The sequence below is a fragment of the Cottoperca gobio genome, chromosome 16 (genome assembly GCF_900634415.1).
Source record: "Cottoperca gobio chromosome 16, fCotGob3.1, whole genome shotgun sequence".
Taxonomy (NCBI): Eukaryota; Metazoa; Chordata; class Actinopteri; order Perciformes; family Bovichtidae; genus Cottoperca; species Cottoperca gobio.
This window is the reverse complement of record NC_041370.1, coordinates 9,983,718-10,010,979: the sequence shown is the minus strand read 5'-3', so window position 1 is coordinate 10,010,979 and position 27,262 is coordinate 9,983,718. Positions and strand designations below refer to the sequence as shown.

The window sequence follows — 27,262 nt, the reverse complement described above, 5'->3', positions numbered from 1 at the left end:
TGGGCCTGTAAGCCTGGGTGACACAGGGGAAAGAATCTGTTGTTTTGAGAATCCCCATGGCCACAGTAAGCCCCTCTTAAAAGCAATGAGATGGACCATAAGATGCGTGTGTCTATGTGTGTGTGTGTGTGTGTGTGTGTGTGTCATTATGTTGAGTCATTCTCAATTCTTCAGATGTACACTCTGTGTGAATGTTTCCATCCTAATCGTCTCTTCTTTACTCTGAATCTACATAAGTCTGTCTGAGATGTCACCGGGATGCTAACCTGCTGCTAATCTTGTTGTCTTAGTGCTGGTGACAGGTGTAGTAAACAGCTCTGGCCAGCCAGCTCTGCTACCTACCCCTCCCTCACACACACAGACACAGGTACAGCACATAGGAAAACAGAGGGAGTGTATTTGGAGTGATCGTGAGGCATGCATAGTGGTTGGTTTAGGGCAGGAACCTGACTGTGACCAGCCTGTAAGGCCTTGTTAGCCCCACGCACACGTCTGTGGTGCTGTCATGTGTGCTGACTCGTGCCGTGCCGTTCTGAAATGTGCCGTGCCGTGGAGTGTCCTTCTCTGCTCTAGAGTGCATCATCATGGTGTTGTCACGTTTAGTTACAGTGCATGAATATATATTTTTAATCATCTTGCACAGTCTAATAATAAATCAGAATAGGTGACAAGTAGGGATGGGACGATATAGGATTTTATCGCGGGTCACGATAAAAACACTCACAATAAATTGATCGCGGTGAATTTCCATTATTGGGATAATCGTGAATATCCTCATTTGAGTAACTTCTAAACAGCTTTCTCGATCGCAATCAAGGTAGAGAAGTGAAAAATAGAGCCCGATTAAAAGAAATACAGGATATCACCAGAAAGAGCAGACTCACGAAATGTTTAGATTTTATTTTTTTATCCTTAATGTATGCGGGGGAACCTTATGATTTATGACGAGCTTATTTAAGATGGTTTCATTGTTTTACTAAAAAGGATGTTCACAAAAAAAAGACGTGTGACTATTTGTTTCTTAACACGATGTAAGGTAAAGTGATTCCAGTATGTTTTAGTGCGATGTTAAGAGTTTTAAGCATATTTTGATGATTATTGGTTTAATATGTAAATCGCAATTATTTTGGCCAGGATATTCGTGACATGAAATTTTCATATCGTCCCATGCCTAGTGACAAGTACTCAGGCAAGGCATCAGAAAAGGAGGCATTCAAATGATTTAAATGGTGTGGCTGTGTGTGTTTTTGTAGGGGTTGATACAGAGATAGAGAATGACAAATAATGGAGCTACTCACTGACCTTTTCTACCTCTCTTCCTTTCCCTTCTTCTTCTCTCTTTCCCTGTCTCTCTCTATCTGACAGGATGTGCGTTTCTGACGTACTGTGCGAGAGAGTCGGCACTGAAAGCCCAGAGCGCTCTACACGAGCAGAAAACACTACCAGGGGTAAGTGCACATTGCAAACAGACACACACACACATCCCCAGACAGTACACACTTCACACTTATGCAAAAATATACACAAGCTTGCACAGCACATACACTACTATCAAAAGAGCTCCTTCCCCCTACCTACATGCACAGACGCTACCTTGCACACACACACACACACACACACACACACACACGCACAGGCGGCCTCAGATCAGTGTGTGTCTGTACTATTGGCCGTTCAGCTCCCATTAGTAACACTGTGACATAACTCAAGCAGCCAGCAGGCGTCTTGCTGCTAAGGACAAACACTCCCTCTCACCGGAGACACGTAGGGTACTCCGTGAGCATAATCATCTCCATTTCTCTATCTCTCGCTGTCTCTCCATCTCTCTGTCGGCCTCTCTGTTAGCCTCCGGTGATAGCTCCCCGCCTAGAGAGTTTGTGTAATTAATGTGGCCATTCCCCTTTGTCTCATCCCAGTCTCCCTCAGTCTCCCTTGTTGAGGGATCGTGTGCTGAGGCTGGACAGGGGTAGGACACTGTTCATTATGGATGGGCCACTGTGCGAGATCTGTGTCTGTCTCGTAGGCTGTACCTCTCTGTCGCTCCCGCTCTCTTTTTTTCTCTCTGACCTGGTTTCCTCTGCAGTTAAAAACGGATTTTACAGTGGCTGTTTTGGAGCATTTAGCATTTTTACCCTATTTTTTACACCAGAAGTGTGCACTACTACCCAGCCGACAGAGAGTAGTGCTGTTAAAGTACAGAATGTTTAGTAGAGAACTCCAAGCAGCATCGTGAATGTACCTTCACCATCTCTATCTTATTCTCTCTGTGTCGCTCTGCCACTGATCGGAGTTTCAGCTTTTGCACCTTCTCTGCAAGCTGGGGTGTTGATAAGATCTTTGTGAGAAAATGGTAGCAGGAGAGCCTGAAGAAAAGGATTTGCGGGGGGAGGGGAAATATTCTGACACACACAAATATAAATCCCTGCATACATACATATTGCCATTCTTTTTCATGCAGATGGTAAATTCCTCTCCATTCGCACACACACAGTTACACATACGAACACAGCATGTTAATAATGACATTAATCCAATTAGGGCCTGCTAAGGAGTCTGACCTTTCTGCGAAAATCAGCTCTCCACTGTCTCCTTCCTCCCTCTCGTGCTGCCCTTTGTCCTTTGACTTATCCCTCAAACCCTCTCCACTTGGGTTTCACTTTTATCCTTTCCTGTTGGTGATAGTTGCAGTGAATTTCCAGATACATTGTGATGAATATTCTGGACACACGGAGGAAACATTTGCAGGGAGGATGCTCATTAGTGGTACGGATTTACTAAAGAGCCAGCACGAAACAATCAGAGGCACCACTCCCCTGAGGAAGACTAGTGCTGAATCGAGGGTGTGGCTGTCGTGTGCTGGGTTTTCAATAAGCCTGGACTGTTAATGATCAACATTACTGTGGAGATTTCATCCCTTATTCTGTCCAGTTTGAGCCAAATATCTTCAGAGTAAAGTACTCTCAAGAATATAGAAAAAATGATTCGGTGAAGCTCATAAAAGCTTGTTTATCCCAGTTCAGTGAATCGGTTGATGAATAACAGTATTTAGAAGCAACACTTTCCTTTATTCAAAGCACTCACACATGTGTCTGACTCATACCCACTAACAACCCCTCTGGTATGTTGACTACTGCTTGAGTTTTTTTAAAGGATAAATCAAAATCTCCAAATAATTCAAAAGCTTTATTTTGGTGGGTATTTTTTTAGCTCAATGGCCTGTCCTCTTCTCTCTCTCGCTCTGCTATCACTTTCCACTACCTGTCTATACCCTTTCTCTATCCTGTGTGTCTTCCTCCCCCTCCCAGTCTATTACCTTCTTTGACAGGATTTAGAAATGACTTCAGACGATTTCTCTCTCCCTTTCACACATCCTCCCATTGTCCAATTCTTTTCTTTCCCTAAGAATTACTTTTTCATCTCTTCCTTATTCCTCCTTTTATTTCCCCCTCCATGCTTTCCATTTTATCTCTCTTTTTTCTTCTTCTTGAAATCCCCTCTGTCCTCTGTTCAACTCCTCCCCTCACGTCCCCCAGTTTCTCTGCACCAGGAGAATATTACAGAATATTCTCTTCACTACCCCCAACCCTTTCATCACTCGCTCCTTTCCCTCTCTAAAATCTCTTCATGGTATCCCTCTTTCATCCCCGCTTTTCCCTTTCTGCTGTCTTTTACTCCGTTCTTTTCCCCCTCACTGCACGCTCACGCTTCCTCCTCGGATTCTCATTTCACAGTCATTTATGGTAACCCTTCTTCTAAGACCTCCTCTCAACGTCAGTCCCTCTTCCTACACCCCCCCCCCCCCCCTTTGCTGTTTCTCTACCCCTCGTCTCATTTCCTCTCCTCTTGATTAGTTGACCCTTTTGACCGTTTCACACCCCCGTCTCCTCCCCCGCCCCCCCCCCCCCCTTCCCCGGCTCCACCTGTTAAGCTGCATGATTAGTTTCTCACAAACTCATTTTCATAGTCAGATCCTGGGCTCACCATGGGGCAAGAGGGCGGAGGTGTGTGTGCGTGTACATGGCAGTCTTGAATCATGGGATCATGGCTCTTAATTGCGGGTACTGGAGGAACGTCAGGCACCTCATACAACTTTAATATAGCTGTAGCATCACACACTCATACAGATGTGTTTCTCTTGCACCATGGCCAAGCAATTAAAGGTTTGCTGACAAGTCCAATGCTACAGAGTGCTCCGACCGCTTCTGTCTGTCACTCACTGATGGGATTTAACGCTGATTTAACGCTTCCAACCAGCCAGTAGAGGAATGAAAGGAAGGAGACAAACACAGAGAGAGTTGCAGAGAAACTATACCTCAAATGTCCCCCGCTATCTTCAGCAGGGGCAGTCGACTGTCAGATTGGAAAATGAGGAAAAGGTTAGCGGGATTGTGAGAGAAAGAGAGAGATGAACAGATGGCCTTATCAGAGTGTCCTGCGCCTTGTGTTTAATTTGGACACAGATAGGGAACGAGAAGCACAGAGGGAGCAGGAGATGAAGGGAGGGAGATAGTTTCATTATATTAGTCACAGTGGCAGAAATTTAACAGTGGAACCACGAGCAAGTCCCACTGTAGCACACAGATGTTTTGGTGTATTAGATGTGGTACAGAGATTCCCCCAGGGATGCAGCCACACGAAAGAGCTCATGTTTAGCTGTCGCATTATCAGCGCTAATTTGCACTTGAAAATTGAATTTCTCATTTGCATTTGCATGCAGGGGTTGTCACCACATGGGAATAATGAGGAAAATATCCAGTGAGGTAAAAATATGCTCCTATAAATGTAATTTTTGGTTTTTACCTTGTCGATGCTTAATTAAAAGCATGACTAATTTTACTAAGTGAGTGAACAGAAAAGGACAAATAATCAAGTTAGAGATACAAATAAGAATCGCCATCAACAGCCTTTAAGCAGTTGTGTCCATGTATTTAATATTTCAGGAATTCTACCACAGGCTTTTGTCTTGTTAGTACAGAAAGTTGATGGCAGTCGGCCGACAGCGTGTGTCCGAGGTCAGAGATCAGGGCTCAGCCTCTATTCAACAAATTCAGGGTGGCTGCTCTAAGAGCTGTAAAAAAAGGCAGGGGGGGATGGTGAAGTGAAAGTTTGGATTTAATTTTACCTTTATTTTACCAGGAATATTCCCATTGAGAATCTCTTTTACAAGGGAGTCCTGGCCAAGAAAGCAGCGTAAAACATTTCCCATTAAAGAAACAAGCAACAGACTCTCAAAATAAAGTAGTAATAAACTTGTTTATTTTTATGGTGTTGCATTGGCCACTTTAAAATTAATTGTGTTCACATCCCAAGCTTGTATATCATTGACAGTTGGTCTATATTTAAGTGAAAAGGAAGAGTTATATTTTGCACTCCTGATAACACAATATTTACAGCAATCATTCGTACAAAAGCATCCTTGCTTTATCCTAATATCTGTCCTTCCTCCCTCCCTCTCAGGACGCACTTCACTCCCAGGCCTGTTAAGATTTTAACCTCACATCTCCCTCCCCCTCTCTATCTATCGTTCTATCTCTCCCAAGCCAACTGCTGCTGTATTTCCTGCCTTATCTTTCCCGTTATCTTTTCCTTTTGTTCTCTGCCGTTGATATCTCTCTCTCTCCATTTAATCTACACTCTCTTCCCTCTGCGTTTATCACTCCCCTTCATCTTTGTTCTACTTCAAACACACATGTTCGTACATAGACACACATACATGCACACTCGCACACACACAAATACACTCGCACACATCTGTTTTGGTCACGCTGGCATCCGCTGATCTCAGTGTAGGTGAAATTAAAGTGTGATAAGCAGCTTACCAGGTGTGTGTTGTCATGCTTCACTGCTCTCCAGGCAGCACTCTGCTCCCTGTTCTTTGATTAGAGCCTAACCGAAGCCTACACACACAGACACAGACACACACACACACACACACACACACACACACACACACACACACACACACACACACACACACACACACACACACACACATATACACACAAACACACACATATGCATAATGAATTATTAAAAAGGCAGAAAAAACGCCACAGGACAGGTAGTTAACAATTACTGATACAGCAGAAGATCGATACACATATGAAAAATATAATAAAAGTTTGTAGTAGTGATATTGATTTAATGCACATGGTATGACAGTGTTCCTTAGCCGATAAATTGGAGTAGTTCCAGGGTTACTGCTGGATAATGCAAACATGACAGGAGCTGTTATGTATTTTATTGAACCTGGACAAAACAGACTAGAGAGAGAGAGAGAGAGAGAGAGAGAGAATCGAGAGAGAGAGAGGAGAGAGAGAGCGAGGAGAGAGAGAAGAGATAGAGAGAGAGAGAGGAGAGGAGAGAGAGACAGAGAGAAGAGAACAGAGAGAGGAGAGAGGACAGAGAGAGAGAGACAGAGAGAGAGAGAGCAGAGAGAGAGAGAGACAGAGAGAGAGACAGGAGAAGAGAGAGAGGACAGAGAGAGACCAGAGAGAGGACAGAGAGAGAGAGAGAGAGAGAGAGAGAGAGAGAGAGAGAGAGAGAGAGAGAGAGAGAGAGAGAGAGAGTGAATTTGTTATTTATGTCCCGTGGCTGAAAAGGCTATATTTATTTACATGCACAGTAAGGACTCACATGGACTAAGCTGGGTATTTTCAAGGTGCAGCAGCTCAGTAGTGATGTCAGCCAGACTTACTTCTTTACAGTTAAGCGTTAAATCTATTTTAAAATTTTAGTATATATATAATTTTAAGTTCTATTGAATTGTATAAAAAAATATCCAACACCAAAAAAAAGGGGGAAATAAACAACAGGCAGGTGCGCAAACAGACATGGATATTAGAAAGACAATAATGTGGTTCATGGCAACAATTATCGATGTACTGTAGCAAACATTCAGATTTTGTCAAGGTTAGGTTGCTTCCTCTGAATGTACTGTATATTCACTACTGTCCCATTGTTCTTTAATCATAACATTTTTACGCTTCAATCTTCCCAACTTCTTCTCACTTGCAACAATTCCCATCATTTGTATCAACCGGCCACAGGTTATTACGCCAGTTAATACTCTAAATTAAAATTTGCTCAACTGCGGCTTTACAGCTTTCTTTAATTCTAAAAGCCAAATGTGTTTTTTTGTTTCGTTAAAGTATGTTCGTAGTGTGAAGACAATGACTGGGAACTTAGACACAATCACAATCTTTTCATGCGTCCATCATCCAGTCCTTGCAGTTGATGTTTATCAGATCAACTCAGGACGTGTTTTGTGTGCATGTTGTGTATGTTCTTCTGTGGGTGTTACCATGTGGAATCTAAGATGCCTGGCAGGCAGCCTCCCTATGGGGCAAAGCTATGATGAGCAATTATCCACTAGGGCGACTTTGTAGGCTAATTTAGCATATTTATGTGGTCAGCAGCACTGTTTACTATTCCCCTTCACTGCTTACTGCTGCACTTTCAATTCAGAACAGACCCCAGCTCCCTCTCTCTCTCTCTCTCTCTCTCTTTCATTTTCTCTCCGTCTCTTCCCTCTCTGCCATCCCTCTGCCTCTATCTCTCCCCGCCTGATGGGGTTTGTGATGTGTATCGCTCCCCCCCTCCCTCTTGCTGTTTCTCTATTTTTATCCTCACTGTGTGTGGGATGGGAAGAGAGTAGAGGGACAGGTGTAGAAAAAAAAGTGTGTGTGTGTGTATGTGTGTGTGTGTGTGTGTGTGTGTGTGTGTGTGTGTGTGGGGTATTGGTGGGGGGTTGTGTACAGCTAAAACCAAGGGGGATTTAGCTTGTTTGTTTTAAAGAAAAGTATTTGCTGTGTGTGTGTGTGTGATTGTGATATATGATTGTGCTCGTATGTGCGTGTGCATTTGTGCATGCAACATGGACAGAGAAAAAGAGCCTGCCTCATATTTCACCACAAAATTGAGACAGAATCTAATCATAGCCTCATAAAAGCCTGACCCTGGAGAGCACCGGCCTCTCTAAGGCCTGACACACACACACATGCATGCACGCACGCACACACACACACACACACACACACACACACACACACACACACACACACACACACACACACACACAGTAATATTTGTATCTTGGCCAGTGTGTTTGTGTTGTGATTACCAGGTTACGTGATTGTTCACTGCCAATTCAGTGCCTCTCAGATGTTGAGCCCTAAAGTAGCCCAAAGTTGAGTTGAGTCCATATCACACACCATCTGTTTTGTAAATCTAACAAGCTACAAAAATCTGCGGGGACTAGTTTCCATATTCATAGAATGAAAAGAATTGTTGCAATTATCTGTCATCATTATTGCATCTGATGCTGGATGTGCTTTGTTCTTGCAACTTAAAGCTGGCTTCGAATCTGGTGTGAAACAAAGCATGGGCAGCTTTGGTGTGCCCATTTAAATCCCGGATTCACACATGGCTTATCGCAAGATGCACACTTAAGGTGATGAATTTAGAAATTAAAGCATCTGCAGTGGTAAAATACTCACATTTAAATTACACATTAATAGACAGATACAAATAGTTTAATGGGACTGATTATTGTAAGCACACAAGAGTGGATGTCTTTCGTTTATGTATTTGGGTTTTTAAAGGATTATCAAGGCACAAAACAAGTGCCAAAAAACAGAGTGTGCCAAAAAATCACTTAAATGCAGCAAGCTTAACAGATGCCCAGATCTTATAGGGCTTTGATCATTGAGCAGTGTCACTGACGTTCAGTGCCAGATCATATAGCCAGCATCACTCACATTTTACATCAGTTACTGTAACATTCACCCTTTCATTTCCATTCCCAATCACTGATCTTATTGTGCTGCTTTCGGTACATTTGACTACCCAAATGCATGCATATCCTGAACTCCCTGAGTCTGGATTTCAAGTAAAACAAGAATAAGCCTCTGCAATATAAATGATAAAAAGTCAAGGATGACGTGCATACTGCCCATGTGAGACAAAAACCTGCAGCCTGCAATCCAGACACCTTGTCTCAGTATGTAATATTTATATGTCTGCACTAAGCTAGACGTATGGAGCAGGGCCCATACAATGGGGGTGAATGAGTGTGCGAGTTTGTGTGAATGAAAAGGGGGGTTAAGAGTGGTGGAGGAGGGCCACGAAGAGGGCATGAATAGGGGTGTATAGACAGGGAGGGGGTAGGGTGAGACAGGGGAGGAGCAGAGGAGGTCGGGTTAGAGAGAAGGAGGAAACAAGACAAAAGTTTGCCATAATGAGCGTGGAGGAAGGGGCAGGCGGGTGGTGTGTGGAAGAAAAGGGTTTCTCTGGGTGGTGGAGGAGTGGGAGGGAGTCAGGGTGCACTTCTGTCAGTTTAAACAGAGACATCTGTCAGAGGGGGCCTCTGCATGTGTGTGTGTGTGTGTGTGTGTGTGTGTGTGTGTGTGTGTGTGTGTGTGTGTGTGTATTAAAGCCGATGACGGGACTTTAGTTGCACCTGGGATGTGGCCTCCGCTCTGAGGTCTCCTCTCTAACCACACTTCAACCTGCTGTCTCCGTAAAGGCCTTTTCACACTGACCACAGGCCAAAGCTGGAGCTTTATTGACCAAATTACACTTCACAATGCTCCAATAACAGAAGAGAGCAGGACAACAGGGCTTGTGTAGCTCTGTCGGCTTTGGTGTTGTTAATGAGCGAGTTAAGCCTTGTTTTAATAATGCACAGTGTTTAGGTTTAAGGTTTTCACTTAAACAATATTCGTTCAGTTTAATGTAAATTTGGAATTTGAAGCAGATTTTTAGCTCGTGAATGTAAGATTGAGTATACGTCTTCACTTTCTGTGTATGGTGTATTCGGGGAGGTTGATCACTATTAAATAAGATTTAGGTTTGGGTATAACTTGGAATTGATAAGCCAGACATGTTATCTTTAGCAAACACCCTTAAGCCTGTGTAATGAATGTATTTGAATAGTAAAAAAAAATCTCCATTTTGTGCCACTTTCCTTGACCTTGATAAAATATGTTATGAGGGAAAATGTGATGTAAAATCATAAAGAGTTAGAAGAAAAACAACAGCAGGAGAATTTAACAAATTTTACAAAACAAGCTAAACATTGCATGGATAGATGAAGGCGTTAAAGTGATTTTAAGAGACTGAGCCAAACATCTAGCATTTTAGTTTTAGAAATTGTAAGTGTGCCTTATGAGTTGTTCCCCGATGAAATAGAAGTGAATAGTTTAAGATGAAGTAAAAAACACACCACTATAAATCGATTGTACTCCTATTATGTGCACAAAAACAGTTTGAGTCAATATTAGGATATTTTTCTTTTGATTAAGCCTTTATAAGAACATACAAGTCATTTGGATATTTGGCTTGTCTAAATTTTACGGGATCCTTCCTAACGCTGTAACTATCTGAGCATCCAGAAATGTGTCACTGGCGCTGTATTGAATGTAATCTCAGTGAATATGAGATTTTTGCAATCATGAATTTGTATGGCTTTAGAGCAGCCTTTTTAATTCACCAGCTCATTTCCCAAAGGACTTACACTCCCTAAAATAGAAAGAAGGTCCAAGTGCATAGGTCTAACAGTTATCCGCTATAGTGCTGTTGGATTATGTTGGACTAAATCCAAAGGATAAAATTTCAGTGAGTGCTCCACTGCTGCATGCAGAATGTTCTCATTGGGGTTTGACAAAAAACAGCATAATATTATAGGGATCAACAGGGTAGTTAGTTCTGCTTTATGCATGGTTTGATGCCATTACTATGAAGAGTGATAAAGGCAAAAAGAGAGGGAGAGAGAGGAGAATATGTTGGTAATCCATGCTCCAGTAGAGAGGCTGATGAAGGGTTAACAGCCAGATAAAGTATTGAGTGGAGGAGAAGGAGGGTAGACATCTCAGGTGTGAAGAATGGAATGAGAGAGACAGAGGAAAAAGGGATGAGAGCAGGGGGATGGGCCGCTCAGGAGCTTGTATTATGGTTGCAGGCCCCCGTTGCCGGGCAACGGAGCTGAGCGAGATGCCAGGTTGCTAGGTAACCTGAGGGATGCAAAGCCTATAACGTGGTGCGATAGAGAGCCGGGAGAGAGGTGGGGTAGAGGCACGTTGCTGGGCTGCTCCACCTTCCCGCTCACTCTCTCTGTTTCTCACATCTCAGTGTTTTCATCCAGCTGAGAACGAGAGCCGTAAACTCAGGGAGTCAGGGTGCAGCGTGCTACAATATCCTGCCAGTTTTACTGAAATATAAACAGACAGATGATACACAATATACAATGATATACAGATGAATCACTGAATTATTAATTATTTGGTTTATAAATTCTCAGAGCCCAATGTTTTGGTTTGTCTAAACCAATGTTAATTATCTAACTGAAATTATCCCCTTTGGGATTTTCTTTTTCTTTTTCTTTAATGATGAATTGATTCTCAAAATATTAGCAGATTAATTTAAAATTTTCTGAATTTATCAGAACATTTTAGCTGAGTGAAACAAAATAAATGCCCCGATCGTCATATCCATACTACAGATATACTTTTGCCAAACGTGTGTGTCATTACCTTGTGAAAACACCAGCGGCAATCAAGTTATTAAATCAGAAAGGTTGTATTTTATTTTGTAAGTATTGCCCAGCTCTAGCATAAAACCATATATAGTCTAAATCAGAGAGCAATTCCACTGCTGGAGAAGAAACGACTTCTTTTAATCGATACAGTATCTTGTCTGATTTTGCACTTAGCAACATGAAATGTATTTTTTAGGTATCCAAGTAGCTATTCTTTATAGATCAAAATCAAGGCAGAATTATATCAAACATTCAATTTGTTTTATTTAAAACAATGTTTTTTTCAAATATGGGGTCCATATAGTCCAGCTATTTAGCAAACATTTTGTTTTTGCCAAATCAACATAATGGTTCACTACACTGATGATAATGAGTTTGTAGGCCTGCAAGGCATGTGACAGCAAGGATGGAGAAAAAAATTAGAAAGAGAGCGACACGAGAGGAGGAAATGAATGAGATAGAGTAGGAGAGGGAGAGAGAGAGAGGAGGGAACGAATGGAAAGAGATAAAAAAGCAGAGATGCCCATGTCATCAAGCAGGGTATGGAGGGATTATGGAATTGAGAGTCGAAAGAGGGGAATGGAGGAAGAGGGAGAGGGAGAAATAATGCTAGATCGTGGAGAAGGGATAAAAATAGTTTCCTTTCTTGTGCACTCTGGAAAATGGACATCTGAAATTGTGTGGATGGAGTGTTCCAGAGGGAGATTGAAGGGGGAAGGGTGTGTGTGCGTTTGTGTGTGTGTGAGGAAGACAGATATGAAGAGAGAGTGTTTTTGTGTTTGTACACTACACACACACCATTGTCTGTTGTCATGCCGTGTGCTGTAATCAGTTTTATATATTTTTGTGAGGCAACATTTGTGGAAAATTGCTAAAAATGATAACATTGATTTTCTACACTGTACTTTAATCCATGTTCCAAATAGTGTGTGTGTGTGTGTACACGCTTTTTTACACACACACACACTCCCCCCCCCCCCAGGCTCATGATGTGGTGCAATGGTTTCCTCTGATTTTGCGTAGGTGGGGGAGGGGGTAGAATACGATTTGATTGGATAATCCAAGGATTTAATATCCCCTAATCCCAGCACAATCCTCTCTGCGTTACTGCAGGGAGTAAGATTAACTGTATGTGTGTAGGGTGTGTTTGTTTCTGCGTGCGCTAAAGGGCGGGTGCTCTGGGTGTGGGGAAAAGTGCAGTTTAGTACAGTGTGTTTGTGTGCATATGTGAGTGACATGTACTGTGTGTGTATTTGTTTGGCACCACAGCATGCAAAATGGAGCTGAGTTTGCATGCAGGGTTTGGTCATGCATGTGTCAGTGGACGTGCCTCCACTGAGTGCGAGTAGACACACAGGCTCACACACGATCATATATCGCATATCTCGCCCTCATGCATCGTCGCGCTGCTGCTCACATACAAAATCCCTTTCCTCAGAGATACAGAACAGGGCTTCTTAGTATTCAGCAGGACGGATGAAACCTCGCTACAGTATGAAGACAGCGTCTTGTACGCGCACACGTTTGCAGATGGTTACCGTTAATTAAGTCTTAATTGGAACGTGAGTAATTAGAGGATAATTTAACTTGAAAGGAGCGCGTGGCTGTTCATGTGTGTTGGGTTAAAGGGAGAGAAAAGAGTAGAGTACAGTGTGACTGACTAGCAGGGGACTGTACTTTATTTGCATTTTTCTTTCAGGCTCATGGGAATTTTAATTACTCTACTACAATATAGATTCAGTTCCCTCACCTTCTCCCTCTCCTTCTCTTGCTCAGAGCCAAATCACACTTACTTCTTGCTCTGGATACTGCCCACATCTCTCATAAATCTTCAGTCCTGTTCATTTCCTTGTTCTTATACATTTTTACTCAATGCTCATTTACCTCACAGAGAGATAAAATGGTTCGGGAGAGATGTTGAGGAGGATAGTATGAAGCCAGCGAAGCGCTCTCCGGCACAGATTCTTTGTTTACCCAAAGAACACAGCAGTCGCCCTTGGCAACCAGCATCCTTGTTTACCTACCCAGTGTGCCGTCATATGATTACCATGACAACGAGCCAGTTGCCATGCCAATTTTCCGATGCCATTGTGTCGTCTTTGTGGCAGCAGTGTGAACCTCTCACCTGCTGTCTCGTTGTTTCTCCTCTGATTCTCAATGCATCGTATGAACTCTATATTATGTGGTTACTTTAAATGATCAGAAGGGTCAGTGCAGTTCAAGCAAACACATCCACACAAATACTCAGAAGCAGATTGATAAGCTGTAGTTGGAAATCATTAGGTGTCTTCTGTTCAGTCTGTTTTACAGTCACAAGGATGAGCTTGAATAGGGCTAATGATGGAAGTAATGGAAGAGGTGATGGATGGATAGAAGGATAGAGGAAGGGTTAGTGGACACAAATCTTGCTACAATCAGTCCTGCTCTACAACACAGGCCGAAATCAATGAACAAGACGGGACTGATCGATGAGTTGATAGTGCAAGATGGATAGCAGCATGGATGGATAGCAATAGCACCAGGACTGGGATATGATGGATGGATGAATGAGATGGATGGATGGATGAATCAGGCTTATTATGTTAAACTAAAAAAAACTGAAACTAGGCCTGAGTAACACAACATAGCGTTTAACTAAAACTAAACTGAAATAATTTCAGTTTAGTTTTAGTTTCAGTTTTAGTTGTACTGCTGTAATATATCCTTACTGAAATAATGGTTGGACGCATGGATGATGAATAGATAAATGAATGGATGATGGATGGATAGATAGATGAATAGATAGATGGTTGGATGGATGAATGGATGGACGAATAGATAGATAGATAGATGGAGATGGATGGATGGATAGATGGATGGATGGATAGTTGAATAGATGGATGGATGGATGATGGATGGATGGATGGATAGATAGGTGGGTGGATGGATGGATGGATGGATGGATGGATGGATGGATAGTTGGAGAGATGGATGATGGATAGACGAATAGATAGATAGATAGATAGATAGATAGATAGATAGATGGAGATGGATAGATGGATATATGAATAGATGGATAGATGAATAGATGAATAGATGGATGGATGGATGGATGATGGATAGAGAGATGGATGATGGATAGATGAATAGATAGATAGATATAGATAGATAGATAGATAGATAGATAGATAGATAGATAGATAGATAGATAGATAGATAGATAGGTGGATGGATGATGGGTATGATGGATGGATGGATGGATGGATGATGGATGGATGGATGGATGGATGGATGGATGGATGGATAGATAGATAGAATGGATGGATGGATAGATGAATAGATAGATAGATAGATGGATGGATAGATGAATAGATAGATGGATGATGATGAATAGATAGATAGATAGATGGATAGATGGAAAGTTTGAATCCAAGGTCACTGAAAACTGTGAGGGCATGTGTATATTCTGTAAGTTTATGTTTATGCCGACAGCTCGAGTCAATAAAGGTGCAAGAAGGGTTAGAAATGTACATCATTCCTTCCTCTGCAGACCTTATGTGTATGTGTATGTATGTTTTACGTGGATGTGCGTGCAGATGTGTTTGCGTCAGTGTGGGTTTGTGTCTCTGACTGTATGTGATGGCCTTGCCTTCGATCAATAGCTTTGTGGTGACAGCTAAGAGCTGATTAATCAAATGTATGGATCTGTCTCTCTCTGCTCTGCCCTCTCCTCAATTACCAGCTTCATTACATTGCCTTAACACCCCACTGGGACCTCTCTCCATTCTTCCTCATCATCCCCTCTCCTTTCCCACCTCCTCCTCCTCTCTGTCCCTTCCCGTCCCCTTTCTCATCCTCTCTCCTTCCCTCCCAGTATTTCTCCTCCCTGTCTTAGATGCAAAATACATCCAATTCAACCACTATGGCTACAAATCACTTTTTGACTGGCAGTGAGACAAGGCTTTAAATCTGAGCCTGACTGATAAGGGTGTTTATTCAAAAATTGCCACATTTCAAAGCTTGGATTGGAAAATAGGAGTGTCTACTCCACAAGCATGCTGTTTTCTTCTTCTCTTTTTGGCTTTGCTTTTCTGTATTGATGTCACTCTCTTCTCCAAACCTTCCTCTCCTCCTCTGGATTCATCCATTTTTCTTCTTTTTCTCCCTTCCTTGTGCTTCTTCCCTCTTTTCATCGCCATCATTCTGCAGCCCGTCTCCTCCCCCACCCCATCCCTCTGGCATTAACACTCTGTCTCATTGCCTCCGTGCTATGACTAAGCACTGTGTGTGTAGTATGTTTGTTTGTGCCTTTCTGTGTGTGTAACAAACCTGTGTGTCTGTAGATAGTATATGCATGGAATGGCCATTCGAGAACATGTGTGTGCATGCATGCATTAGCACTCAAGGCGATGGATCTCTGTAGTCGTGACATTTTTTAGACGGAGCAAGTCACGACTGAATCACGCCCCACTCCTCCCTCCTCCCCCTCTTTCTCTTTCTATTCTTTTTGAATCATCCTCTCAGGGGCAGCTTTGCTTTCATCCTCCCACTCTCCGTCTCTCTGTCTCACTCCTCATGCAATGCTTCTTTTTCCAGCGTTTCCATTCACTCCCTGGGTTCCTCTTGGCCTTCCACCTGCCCTTTCAGTCGGTCGAAGTCAGTCGGGGTCCCCCAGGCCTGGCTCTCGTTCTCCATCCTTTTATTTTTAGCTGACTGCGCCTACTTGCTTCACACACTTGTCATCTCATCTCATTTCTCCCCCCCCCCCCCCCCCCCCTCTCTTCTCTCTATCTCAATCTACTCTTGTCCCTCATCTAATCCCTAGTTCTTCTGTAATCCAGATCAACTGACCTGCATTCTTAATCTCGTCACTTCTCAATCCCCCCTCCATTCTGTGTGTGTGTGTGTGTGGGACAGAGAGAAATCAGAGATGGTAGGCTGTGTGTGTTTTGACACGTAAAGAGAGCAGCTTGGGACAAACTTCAGACACACCTGTCACCTGCTAAACTTGATTTATCAGTGACTAAAAAACACATGGACACAACCAAACACACATACACACACACACACACACACACACACACACACACACACACACACACACACACACACACACACACACACAGATAATGACTTCCTATGCTAAATATAAAAATAACTTTAATAATATAGCACTTTTTAAAACAGAGTTTACCAAGTGCTTTGACAGACAAAGCAAAAGCAGGATACTCAGAAGACAATATAACGACAGAAAGACAAACAGCAAGGCCAAACAAAAGCAAGACAAAATTCTTTATAAATAAAAAGGATTGGATAAAAGGATAAACGGAATAAAAGGACAACAATAAAACAAGATAACTATCTTATTGTTTTAAAGGCTATTTAAATGCAGGTCAATTGGTCCTGGTAATTTAATTTTTATATATTTATTATACCATAGACTTTTATTAATATCTTCCACTAGTTTCTCATTGCACTTGCCACTTTTTTTGGCTGGCCAACCCTGGCACGTTTCCAGAAATATTGATTAATGTGCATTGTCCTTACATCCATACATGAAATATATAATGAAATAACCATGAAACAAGTGTCATCATGAGACTGTTTACTGTAAGTAGACTCAATCCTAAAGACAGAGAGAGACTTGTTTGTGTTGACCATCTGTGTTCATGCTCCTTCTTGTTTGTTCTGCAGATGAATCGGCCAATTCAGGTGAAACCAGCTGACAGCGAGGGCAGAGGAGGTGAGACATGCTCCTAAATATAGTTACACACACGCACATATATATTTCAGTTTGATAGAGAGAAGTGTAGGTGTCAAGTTGGATCAGATAGAGATGGAAAGTAGTCAACGGGGTGCTAAATCCACACACATTAACACACAGACACACATTCAAACCACATTCTTTGCCCTCCCCTCTCTCATGACACATCGCAGTAGTCAATACTGCTCCCTGGTGGACAGAAATGTAGCTTCCATTTCTATTAACACAACTTTAAACGTCTGATCAACATAGGTGTGACCAGTTTGAGGGAAATTAAGTTGATTATTTACCATTTCTGTTCCTTTTTTCAAAATTGTTGGTCTCTCAGAGGACCGGAAGTTGTTTGTGGGCATGCTGGGAAAGCAACAGAGCGACGAGGACGTCAGAAGACTGTTCGAGCCCTTTGGCAGCATAGATGAGTGTACTGTGTTGAGAGGACCCGACGGCACCAGCAAAGGTAAAAACGCACATGCTTACACACACATGTTACCTTATTTCAGGTAGTCTGTGTGCTCTAACTGACTCTGTTTTGTTTCAGGGTGCGCTTTTGTAAAATTCCAAGGACACGCTGAAGCCCAGGCTGCCATCAACAGCTTGCATGGAAGCCGCACAATGCCTGTGAGTCGCATGCTTGAGATTATAAATCATTAAAAACATACACATATAACACACACACACACACACACACACACACACACACACACGCACACACACAGTCTTCCAAAGACATGAGTCACGTGGGACAGTTTAATTATCTGTAGGTAATAATTTAAACATCTCTCTTCTTTGGTGGTGTCCTGGGCATCATCAAGATGCTGGGATCGGCCTGAGCCCCAGCTGAATCGTAAAAGGATTAAGGGGATAAAGAAAATGAATGAATTAATAAACCTGGAACCCAGTCCCTTTAACACATACAGAAGGTAACACGTAACCTTCCTTGTAATTGCTGTTGAAACTTACTCTGTCTCCATTTTTCGCTTCACAGGGGGCGTCGTCCAGTCTGGTGGTGAAGTTTGCCGACACGGAGAAGGAGCGGGGGCTGAGGAGGATGCAGCAGGTGGCCTCCCAGCTCGGCATCTTCAGCCCTATGACCCTCAACTTCCCCGCCTACAATGCCTACACACAGGCGGTCAACGCACAGGCAAGCAGTACACACAAATGCACAAACACTCACTGCACTAAACGTGCATATACACACTAAGTTTGTAAGGGGAGTGCTGTGCTTATGAAAGGATGTAATAAGTTTGAAGAGGCTATCAGTGGTCTAATTGGGGCTAATGTTATTACCCAGACAACAGAACATACGTCATCTGGCATTAGCTTTCCCGCAACACACAACCATTAACCCACTGACTCAGGACATAATGGCCTTGTAATTAGATCTCTATTCATCTGTGCCTCCATCACTCCCTCTCCCTGCCCCTTCCTCTCCTTTTTTCCCTCCCTTTGTCTCTCTCTCTCTCTTTTTCCCATATCAATTTAACTGTCTCTTTGTCTTCTCTCTCTCTCTCTCTCTCTCTCTCTCTCTCTCTCTCTCTCTCTCTCTCTCTCTCACTTTTTCCCTCCCTCCCCCTCTTTTTTCCCTCCATCTCCGTCCGCTCTCTCTCTGTTTCCTTCCCTGTCTACAGCTTGTCCAACAGCAGGCCCTGGTTGCCCAGTCAGCGTACTTGTCTCCTGTGGCAACAGTTGCCGCCGTACAGATGCAGCAGATGGCGGCGCTCAATGCCAACGGAATCATTGCCACACCCATTACACCCATCACGCCGTCCTCGGGTAGGCTCACTCACACACACACACACACACGCACACACACACGCACACGCACACGCCATGCATACCCAAAAACACTCTTGAACTTGTATATGCGCAGACACAGTAGTTTGTTAGATGTAATTATCAGGTGTAAATTACATCACAATATGTGAAAATAGTTTTATTATGTTCAGCAGTCTTTTCAAATAGATGCTTTGCTTCATCAAAATAAAAATTGAAGTTTAAAGCACTTTAGTTATTAGAGTGTTATAATGTAACACACTGTAATATGTTACAGTATTTTAATTTGGTATACAGCAAGATAATTGCATAAATAAATTAATAAAATAAAATAAATAAATAGATTTAGGTCATATAGCAGATATAGTTGCAGAGCTACAATGACAGAGACTCACAATCTGGACTGTGCTCTGCGTCTGTAGGTACAAATACTCCACCAACTATCGCAGCAACGCCTGTGCCCTCTCTCCCTCCGCCACTAGGAGTGAATGGTTACAGCAGTCTGCCAGCCCCCACCAATGGACAACAAGCAACAGAAGCACTATACACCAATGGCATTCATCCATATCAAGGTTTTTATTTTATTTTATAAATCTTTCTATTTCTAGCAGACTGTACAGTACAATTCAACATGTCAATGTGTATATATATATCAGGTGTCTGTAGTATAACATCACAGTTTTTTAATCTAACTTTTGGTTTAGGTACCTAGCACTCGAAAAGTGCTGGAACTTTTCTTTTAAAAAGCTGCAAGAACCCTGTAATAAAGCCAGAAGGGGATTCCAGTTCATTTGAAAGGCTTTAAGGGATCCTTTTATTGAGAATACTCATTTTTCTAGCTTTATGCATTCCAAGATGTCTTCTACCATCTGTCGGAAGGGAGGCATGTTTCCATTAAAGAAGAATGGCACGCCTGGCCAACAGAGTAGTAAATGCGATGACATGCTGTGTCATGGTGGGTCTATTCAGAGTTGGTGGGAGACCAAACAAGGCTGTTAGAGGGTTGGGGTCAATAGTTGTGTTGAGGGCCCAGCCAAGTGTTTTAAATATATTGGACATAAAAATTAAGACACAAAACACTCAACTCATGATGAGACCTTGAAGACTGGGTGTTGGATCCTTAATGTAAATGATAAAAAATAAATATCTAGGACAGCACTCCAATTACTCTTTTTAATATTGCCAAGACGCCCTTCTTGAGCATGTATTCTGTTCACAACCAACAGACCCAGGTGGGGTTAATTATAGGTGACTGCAACCAGCACAGCAAGTACATCCTGACAGGGGGAGCCACAACCTTTCAGATACTAATAAATATGATGAGGAAAAATAATAAGAAGCATACAGATATTTCAAATATTACAATTGAGACATTTAACTAAGGGAAATCCAAGATTTATTATCACATTCTTTGCATTCTTTGCCATTTTCACTGGTTGTGTTTTTCCCGGCTCTCCAGCTCAGAGTCCAGTAGCAGCCCTGGACCCGCTACAGCAGGCGTATGCAGGCATGCAACACTACACAGGTTGGTGTAAGTGTACAAACAGGTGACAAGAATATTCAGATGAAGCTCGTTGAGTGAAACCTTCTCACTGTGGGTTGGGATGGTATTTGGATAGATGTAAATTAGATAAAAATCCCAATGTAAATGCACTTCAGGTTCGGTAATGAGACACATATGGCCACGATAATCACAAAAAAAGAAAGTCATTACATATATTATCCACATTAAAATGAGTAATCATCAGAAATAAATCTACACGTGTGCAACTCAGCAGGCAGCCCATGCAGTAGGTTAATTCAGGATACATGTAAATAGGGAACAAGGACGACAAGGTGTCTGCTTTCAGTTCGACCGCCATCGTCTCAAGGATGGAAGTGTTTCAAGGGCAACTGGTTGAATTAATTCTGTTATGATTTATCTGATATCAGTGTCACACAAGACACATTGGTAATAATGTAATACAGCCAATGATACCTTTACAGCATTGGCATACGTGACTCATACTTGTGGAGTAAATGGGCACTGTAATGCGTGCATACCAGACTCAGACCAACAATGTCATTGTTGTTGTGTCTTGCTCCGTTCAAGTGTTACATTTAATAGTTTTCACCTTCAGCAGGAGACGTTTCAGTTCAAACGAAGTGATTCTATTGGACACTGCTATGTTGCCACCTGTTGTTTTTACCCAATTAGATTTTGTTACTGTCTCTCCCAATAGCGGCGTATCCTGCTGCCTACGGATTGGTCGGACAGCCGTTCCCCCAGCAGCCAACAATGGTTGCCCAGCAACACCAGCAGCCCCAGCAACAGCAGCAGAGAGAAGGTGATGTGACTTCCTGTCTGTCTGCGGCCACACCCCTCTCTCCAATGATCTAATCTAAAGTTGTTTATCACTAGGTTTTCACAGCCTGAGATCATTCATCACACTCTGCTTAATGTGTGTGTTTCAGGTCCAGAGGGTTGTAACATCTTCATCTACCACCTGCCTCAGGAGTTCAGTGACTCTGAGATGCTGCAGATGTTCCTGCCCTTTGGCAATGTCATCTCGGCTAAGGTGTTTGTTGACCGCGCCACCAACCAGAGCAAATGCTTCGGTGAGAAAGTCAGACGGGGAAGAAAGAGGGAGGGAAAAGGGAGAGCGGAGAAAGGACGGGTGAAAAAGACGGGGTGACTTTGTGGAGCATGAGATACTGTGTCTATTTTGTATCTTAGTTAAGTTGAGACAAAGGCACCGTTTGGAAGAGACGTTTAATTAACGTTTCATTTAAGTTTTTTGTTTTCATTATGAAGTAAACATTGATTGCTTCCGCCCAGACGTTATGGTCCGGTTTTAATATAACTTGGGAGAAGGGTGTGGCATGGACAAAGGAAGAGCCCATTCAATTTTGGAGAGGATCCGAATCACGGGGCAGATATACAAAATATTTTGTTCACCTTGTTAACATTTGGTTATAGGGCATTTATGCTGCATTCCTGTGGGGTCTGAACAATCAGAAAAAATGGTTTCCAGACTTAGAAAATGCCAACTGAGCTATAAAATACAACACATCTTCTTTGTAGCGTCCACATTACAATTTAAAGCTTAAAAAGCGAGTGCTTGAACCATTGCAAAACCAAAACAGAGAGCGTAGCGCTTTTTGTTCTTCCCTGTAGCTATCGATAGCTATCTCCAGTTACCAAAGACTGTCAATGAAAGTTCATTGCAGTTACTATCCCCAGTAGTGGAAATGGTGGATAGTGGAACAACCAAATTAACTGTGGAAAACAAAATGCAGTGTGTCCTGTGTTGTTGTGTAGTTGCCAGGCTCTGAGGAAGACAGAAAGCAATCCAGTCGTCTTTGAAACAGCGGCACCAACAATAATACCACTTGAAAACGCTGGTGGGGGAAGAGTTGAAAAGTTGTCTTTTTCCACTTTAAAATAATGACTCTTCTTTTTCTTTCTCCTCCAGGATTTGTGAGTTTTGACAACCCAGCCAGTGCTCAGGCCGCCATCCAGGCCATGAATGGCTTCCAGATTGGCATGAAAAGACTGAAAGTGCAGCTCAAAAGGCCCAAAGATGCCAACCGCCCATACTGAGTGTCAACTGAGAGGAGGAATAAGAAATAAAGAGAGGTGAGATGGTGGTGACGAGGTGACACGACATGAAGAGAAGTGAGGTGTTGAATGTTGGGGGAGCTGGAGGATGAAATTAGAATAGAGGGAAAAACGTGGAGAAGGTAGCGTTAGCTTTGACACTGCAATGCTAATTGATGGTACAAAGTTAAGAATAAAAAGCTTAACATGACATATCAGTGAATATACGTTGGGTTACTCATATGATCAACAACTTAATCAACTCAGGAAAAGTGAAAATACTAAAATATTGTTTTCCTTTTTATTTTCTTTCACAATCTTATTTATTTTCTGTCCTGCTGTTTTGATCTTTTCCTGAAACGGCAACTTACCTCACCCAAGATCCTTCCGTCCAATCATAATTCACGAGGACCCCATCGCTATGGCAATGGTTGCCTAGTGACCGATAAAGCCCTGACCCCCCCTTCCTCTCGCATTGTTGTAAGTTGATTGGTTGGCCTGTGTTTGGGTTGCTGTGGCGATTGATTGCCTGTGTTGGTTGCCCTTGGCAATTTTTGTTCCGTCACCTCGAGCAACCAGCCATGCGTTGACCTGCATGTCCTGTTGCTGTAGTGACCACAGACTGTGTTTGGTGCATTGTGACTTTATTTTGTATTGACCTGTGCACATACTGATCAATAACTGTTAATAGCCAGGACTGTACTCAGAATCAATTGATTTAATTGGATATTTGATACACTTAATCATTGTATAGTCATTTGATAAATTCTGCAGCAACGCTTGTTATTTTTTTGCAGCTTTGTTTTTGATCAGTTTCTGTAGTGTTCTGTTTGGTGTCATTATTATTTGAACAAATTGTTTGCGTAAAGTAGTGAGCGTGGGCATCTAAGTGTACATATGTGTCTGCTGTTACACTGTTAGTGTGTAATGCAGGAGTGCATAATCCTTGTTGTACTGGTGAGAGGTTTTCCAGAGGTTTCCATAGTGGACTGGTGGAGAAATGTAGAACAGCACTACAGTTTACTGCAAAATAGGATAATATTTTTGATGGAAAAAAGTAACATGCTAGTATGATTTTATGCAACATACAACAATGACAGGCCATGTTGGACACAAGGCCATGAAATGATTATGCAGTACAGAACATAGAAGTTCAAATATGGCTACAAAATGGGCCATACAGGTTAGGATAGAAAATAACAGAAATCTGAGTTTTTTATGACAAAAGCACAATATTTTTGCTGCGAGCATGCATTTGTTGAGCTGTACTCTGATAGGCTGAGTTTTATATTCCTGGATTCTGATTTGTTACACTGTTAATCTGGCACTTTAGTTTTTTGCTCCTTTGTTTCTCTTTATTGGTCTCTTTTACATCTTCTATCACTGCTTTTGTGGTGTTTCCCCTTCACTACTCCCCTCTTCCTTCTCCTCCTCCTCCTCCTTCTACTTGTTCCCTTTTTTCTCTGTCAAATTCTTTCTTCGCTTCTCCTTCATCCCAACCTCCTCTTTCTATCCCTCTAGCTCGTGTTTTGAGGTAAAGGGTATGTGGTTGTTATGGTGGAAAAACAAGTGCCTCTTGCTTCTTGGAGAACAGCCTTCAACTATAGGAATTCTGGGAGAAATATGACAAAGAGAGAATCGAGGATATCTTTAGTTTGAGGTAAATTCAATCCTCCACAAACCCCCAACCTTTACCAAAGAGGATGTGTAGCTGCTGTCAGGCCAGAGTGTGGACACACCGTCACATGGCAGCACACATTATAAGTAAAGGATTCTGTTTCTATTTCCAGACAAACTTTTACATAACAAATCCGTGTGGATACCTATCACTATGTCCCTACAACAGTCAGATTAAAATTATCACCCAGAATTTCTATACTGCAAATGCCAGAGAGTGATGCATGTCGGTAGTAGTGTTTGCTTGCCATGATCCAAGGCACATGAGTGCAGCACATGCTCATAATAAGGTCAAACACATAAACACAAATTAAGCTTTACAAACACACGCACACATGCATACCTCCAGACACACACTTCCAACCACACAAGAACACCAACAACGGTTATTCACTGTATTGAGTTGCATGATCCAGACACTGTGCGTGTATGTGTTAAAGCACCATGATTTAATTATTGCTGTTGAAAGACAGAGCTTTACAAATGTGAATGATGCTTTCTTGATTTACCTCACCCAGATGAAACAAGCAAAGACAAGCTAGGAGCATCGTAAAGGTGCAGTTTGCTCTCAGACGTATGAAAGCGGTTCAAGTCATGCCTTTTGTTTGACGGGAGGAGCATGTTTGACAAGATGTAAAGATCAGACAGAAACATGGGAGCTTCAGTGTATTTATAACTTTGCTCTCTAACATATCCTCCCTCCTTCTCTGTCCCTCCCTCCTTGTTTATGTATCACTCCCTCTACCCCCCGACTCTCCCTCCCCCTCACAGGTGACCTTTCAGAGTCCAGCCGAGGTGGAATCCCAGGGTTCATAGTGCTTTCAGACTGTCTGCTACCTTTGAGCATCCGGGGAGTGCAGCCACACACACTGACACACACTCACACGAATACACATGTGCTCTCAACACTGATCCTCGAACGGTGCAAGGCTGATATACAAATGTACATAAGGTGCACAAACACACACACACACACACACACACACACACACACACACACACACACACACACACACACTTGCAGACACTCACACAAAACACACATGGTTCACACGAGTCAGTAATCTTACCCATACAGCCAAGAGCTTGGTTTGACCACGGTCTGTGTGGAGTTTGCCAACAGGGTGTTTAGTACAGTTAGGCAACTCAGACCGAGCATGTGTGGAAGTATGCTGATAAAAAAAAATGCTGATATATCACTTCAATAGACTTTAACATGTCTATACCATGTCTATTCCATGACAAATATAGAGGGGCCGATGTTTCATAATAAAAAAAGAAAGAAAAACAAAAAAGACGACTAAATGAGTAGGTTAGAGAGACTTTGGAGAAAATCCTAATGACTTGTAAATAATTTAGTTTACAAAGAGCGGCATTTAAAAAACAAGAAAAAATGCAAAAAGAATACTACTTTAGATAAACACTGAACAGGACACAGCGACATTATTATTATTTATTATTATTATTATTATCATTCATATTATTATTATTATTATTATTATTATTACCACTAGTAACATCATCATCCTCATAAAGGGATATTACATTCCAAATTGTAAAATGGGAAATCACTAACCTACTTTAAATTTCTACTTAGATTTTAGGTGAAACTTGGGGGAGGGAGGGGTCGCACTTTTATTCGGGAGGTTTTAATATTTGAGCTATTTTTTATTTATTTACTAATTTATCAATTATTTTGTTTATTGGGAGAAGGGGTTTGAGTGGGTTGCAATATTTTGATTTTAGAATTTTCTAGAGAAAACCTTTTGAGGGCCTGTTTCTGTCAGACTCTTGCAATCGAGTAATTATAATGTATGTATTAATTATTACAGCAATTATATTTATTTCTTATTTATTGAATCCTGTTTTTGATCCACTCTCTTTTTAAGTTAAAATAAAAAGTATCATACTAAAGGACCTATTGTGATTTGTTATGTGTGTTTTTATGTGTGATACCGATTTTTTTTATGATTTCTTTTACACAAAAATCTTGATTTGAATGATTCAACACAAAAATGTCACAGAAATGAGAGCGCACATCCATCTTTTGACCAGAAGGGGGCGTAAGTAGAAAGAATTCACCAGAGAATGACAGACACCCACAATAAACGGACGTGCCAAGCTTGTTATCTCCTTTATTCGTTTATGGGAGTAGGCTACTTATTTATCAGCAGGATTAAATGCTGTATTTGTTTTATCTTTGTGTGCCTAGGTCCAGTAAACTCTTCTCACTTATTTCCCTTGATAAAACTAATTTCAGTTTAATTTACTAAAAGAGAAAACATGTAAGTGTTCAGGCCAAATTATGAGTAGAGCAAAGATAATTACTTAGTAATACAGTATTTCAGCCCTGTGGTTTATAAAGGCTTTGAATTGCTCTACTCTAGGAACCCAAAGTTAAATATTGAAAAGATAGTGTTGGCAATTGGATTGTCAAGAATAAGTACATGGTTCAATTGTTTCAATAAGGAGAGGTCAAGTGCATGTGAATACCAATATTGATTGAGGTAAGCCAAACCTGTCATCCACTTTTAGAATAATAGGTATGATTTAAGAGGAAACTCCTTAAAAGAATTCCCAGTAATGTGTTAAATAAATTGAAATGTAATTTAGCAACAGACACACGCTTTGGCAATTAGACTCCATCATGTGAAGCGTCTTCATTGAGCATATTTTGAGGTTTAATTGCATGATTTATTTTTAAACTTCATAAAGATGTTTTATGAGGTAGTTATGGGGTATTTTCCAAGAACCTACTTTAATGACAAATTGTTCTTAATTGACAACAGTTGGTTAATATTTTTTTAAATCTTGACCCCTTGGCATTGCCATTTAAAATCTTTAATAAAGAATCTTTAATAATTTACCAAATTAATTAAATATGTTTTTATCTTGCTGTTGTGAAGCACTTTATAATTATGTTTTGAAAAGGTGCTATATAAATATAACAATT

The 27,262-nt window shown here is 41.7% G+C and overlaps 1 protein-coding gene across 9 annotated transcripts in view; it reads left to right on the top strand.

The window, feature by feature from the left end:
* The window catches only part of LOC115020855 (CUGBP Elav-like family member 3), a 28,465-nt gene extending 2,234 nt beyond the window's left edge, over window positions 1–26,231 (top strand). For 2 of the 9 annotated variants that reach the window (XM_029450866.1, XM_029450865.1), the window contains exons 4-15: window positions 1,366–1,448; window positions 17,210–17,258; window positions 17,596–17,736; window positions 17,818–17,897; window positions 18,265–18,420; window positions 18,908–19,052; window positions 19,475–19,624; window positions 20,512–20,583; window positions 21,275–21,379; window positions 21,507–21,650; window positions 22,508–22,671; window positions 25,081–26,231. In XM_029450866.1, the coding sequence (XP_029306726.1) occupies window positions 1,366–1,448; window positions 17,210–17,258; window positions 17,596–17,736; window positions 17,818–17,897; window positions 18,265–18,420; window positions 18,908–19,052; window positions 19,475–19,624; window positions 20,512–20,583; window positions 21,275–21,379; window positions 21,507–21,650; window positions 22,508–22,635 (1,253 nt within the window). In that variant the 3' untranslated portion in view covers window positions 22,636–22,671; window positions 25,081–26,231. Of the gene's footprint in view, window positions 1–290; window positions 368–1,365; window positions 1,449–17,209; window positions 17,259–17,595; window positions 17,737–17,817; window positions 17,898–18,264; window positions 18,421–18,907; window positions 19,053–19,474; window positions 19,625–20,511; window positions 20,584–21,274; window positions 21,380–21,506; window positions 21,651–22,507; window positions 22,672–23,013; window positions 23,113–25,080 lie in introns of all 9 variants that reach the window. The other 7 variants (XR_003833688.1, XM_029450873.1, XM_029450871.1 and 4 more) reach the window with 7 other exon arrangements.
* The last annotated feature ends 1,031 nt before the right edge of the window (window positions 26,232–27,262 follow it).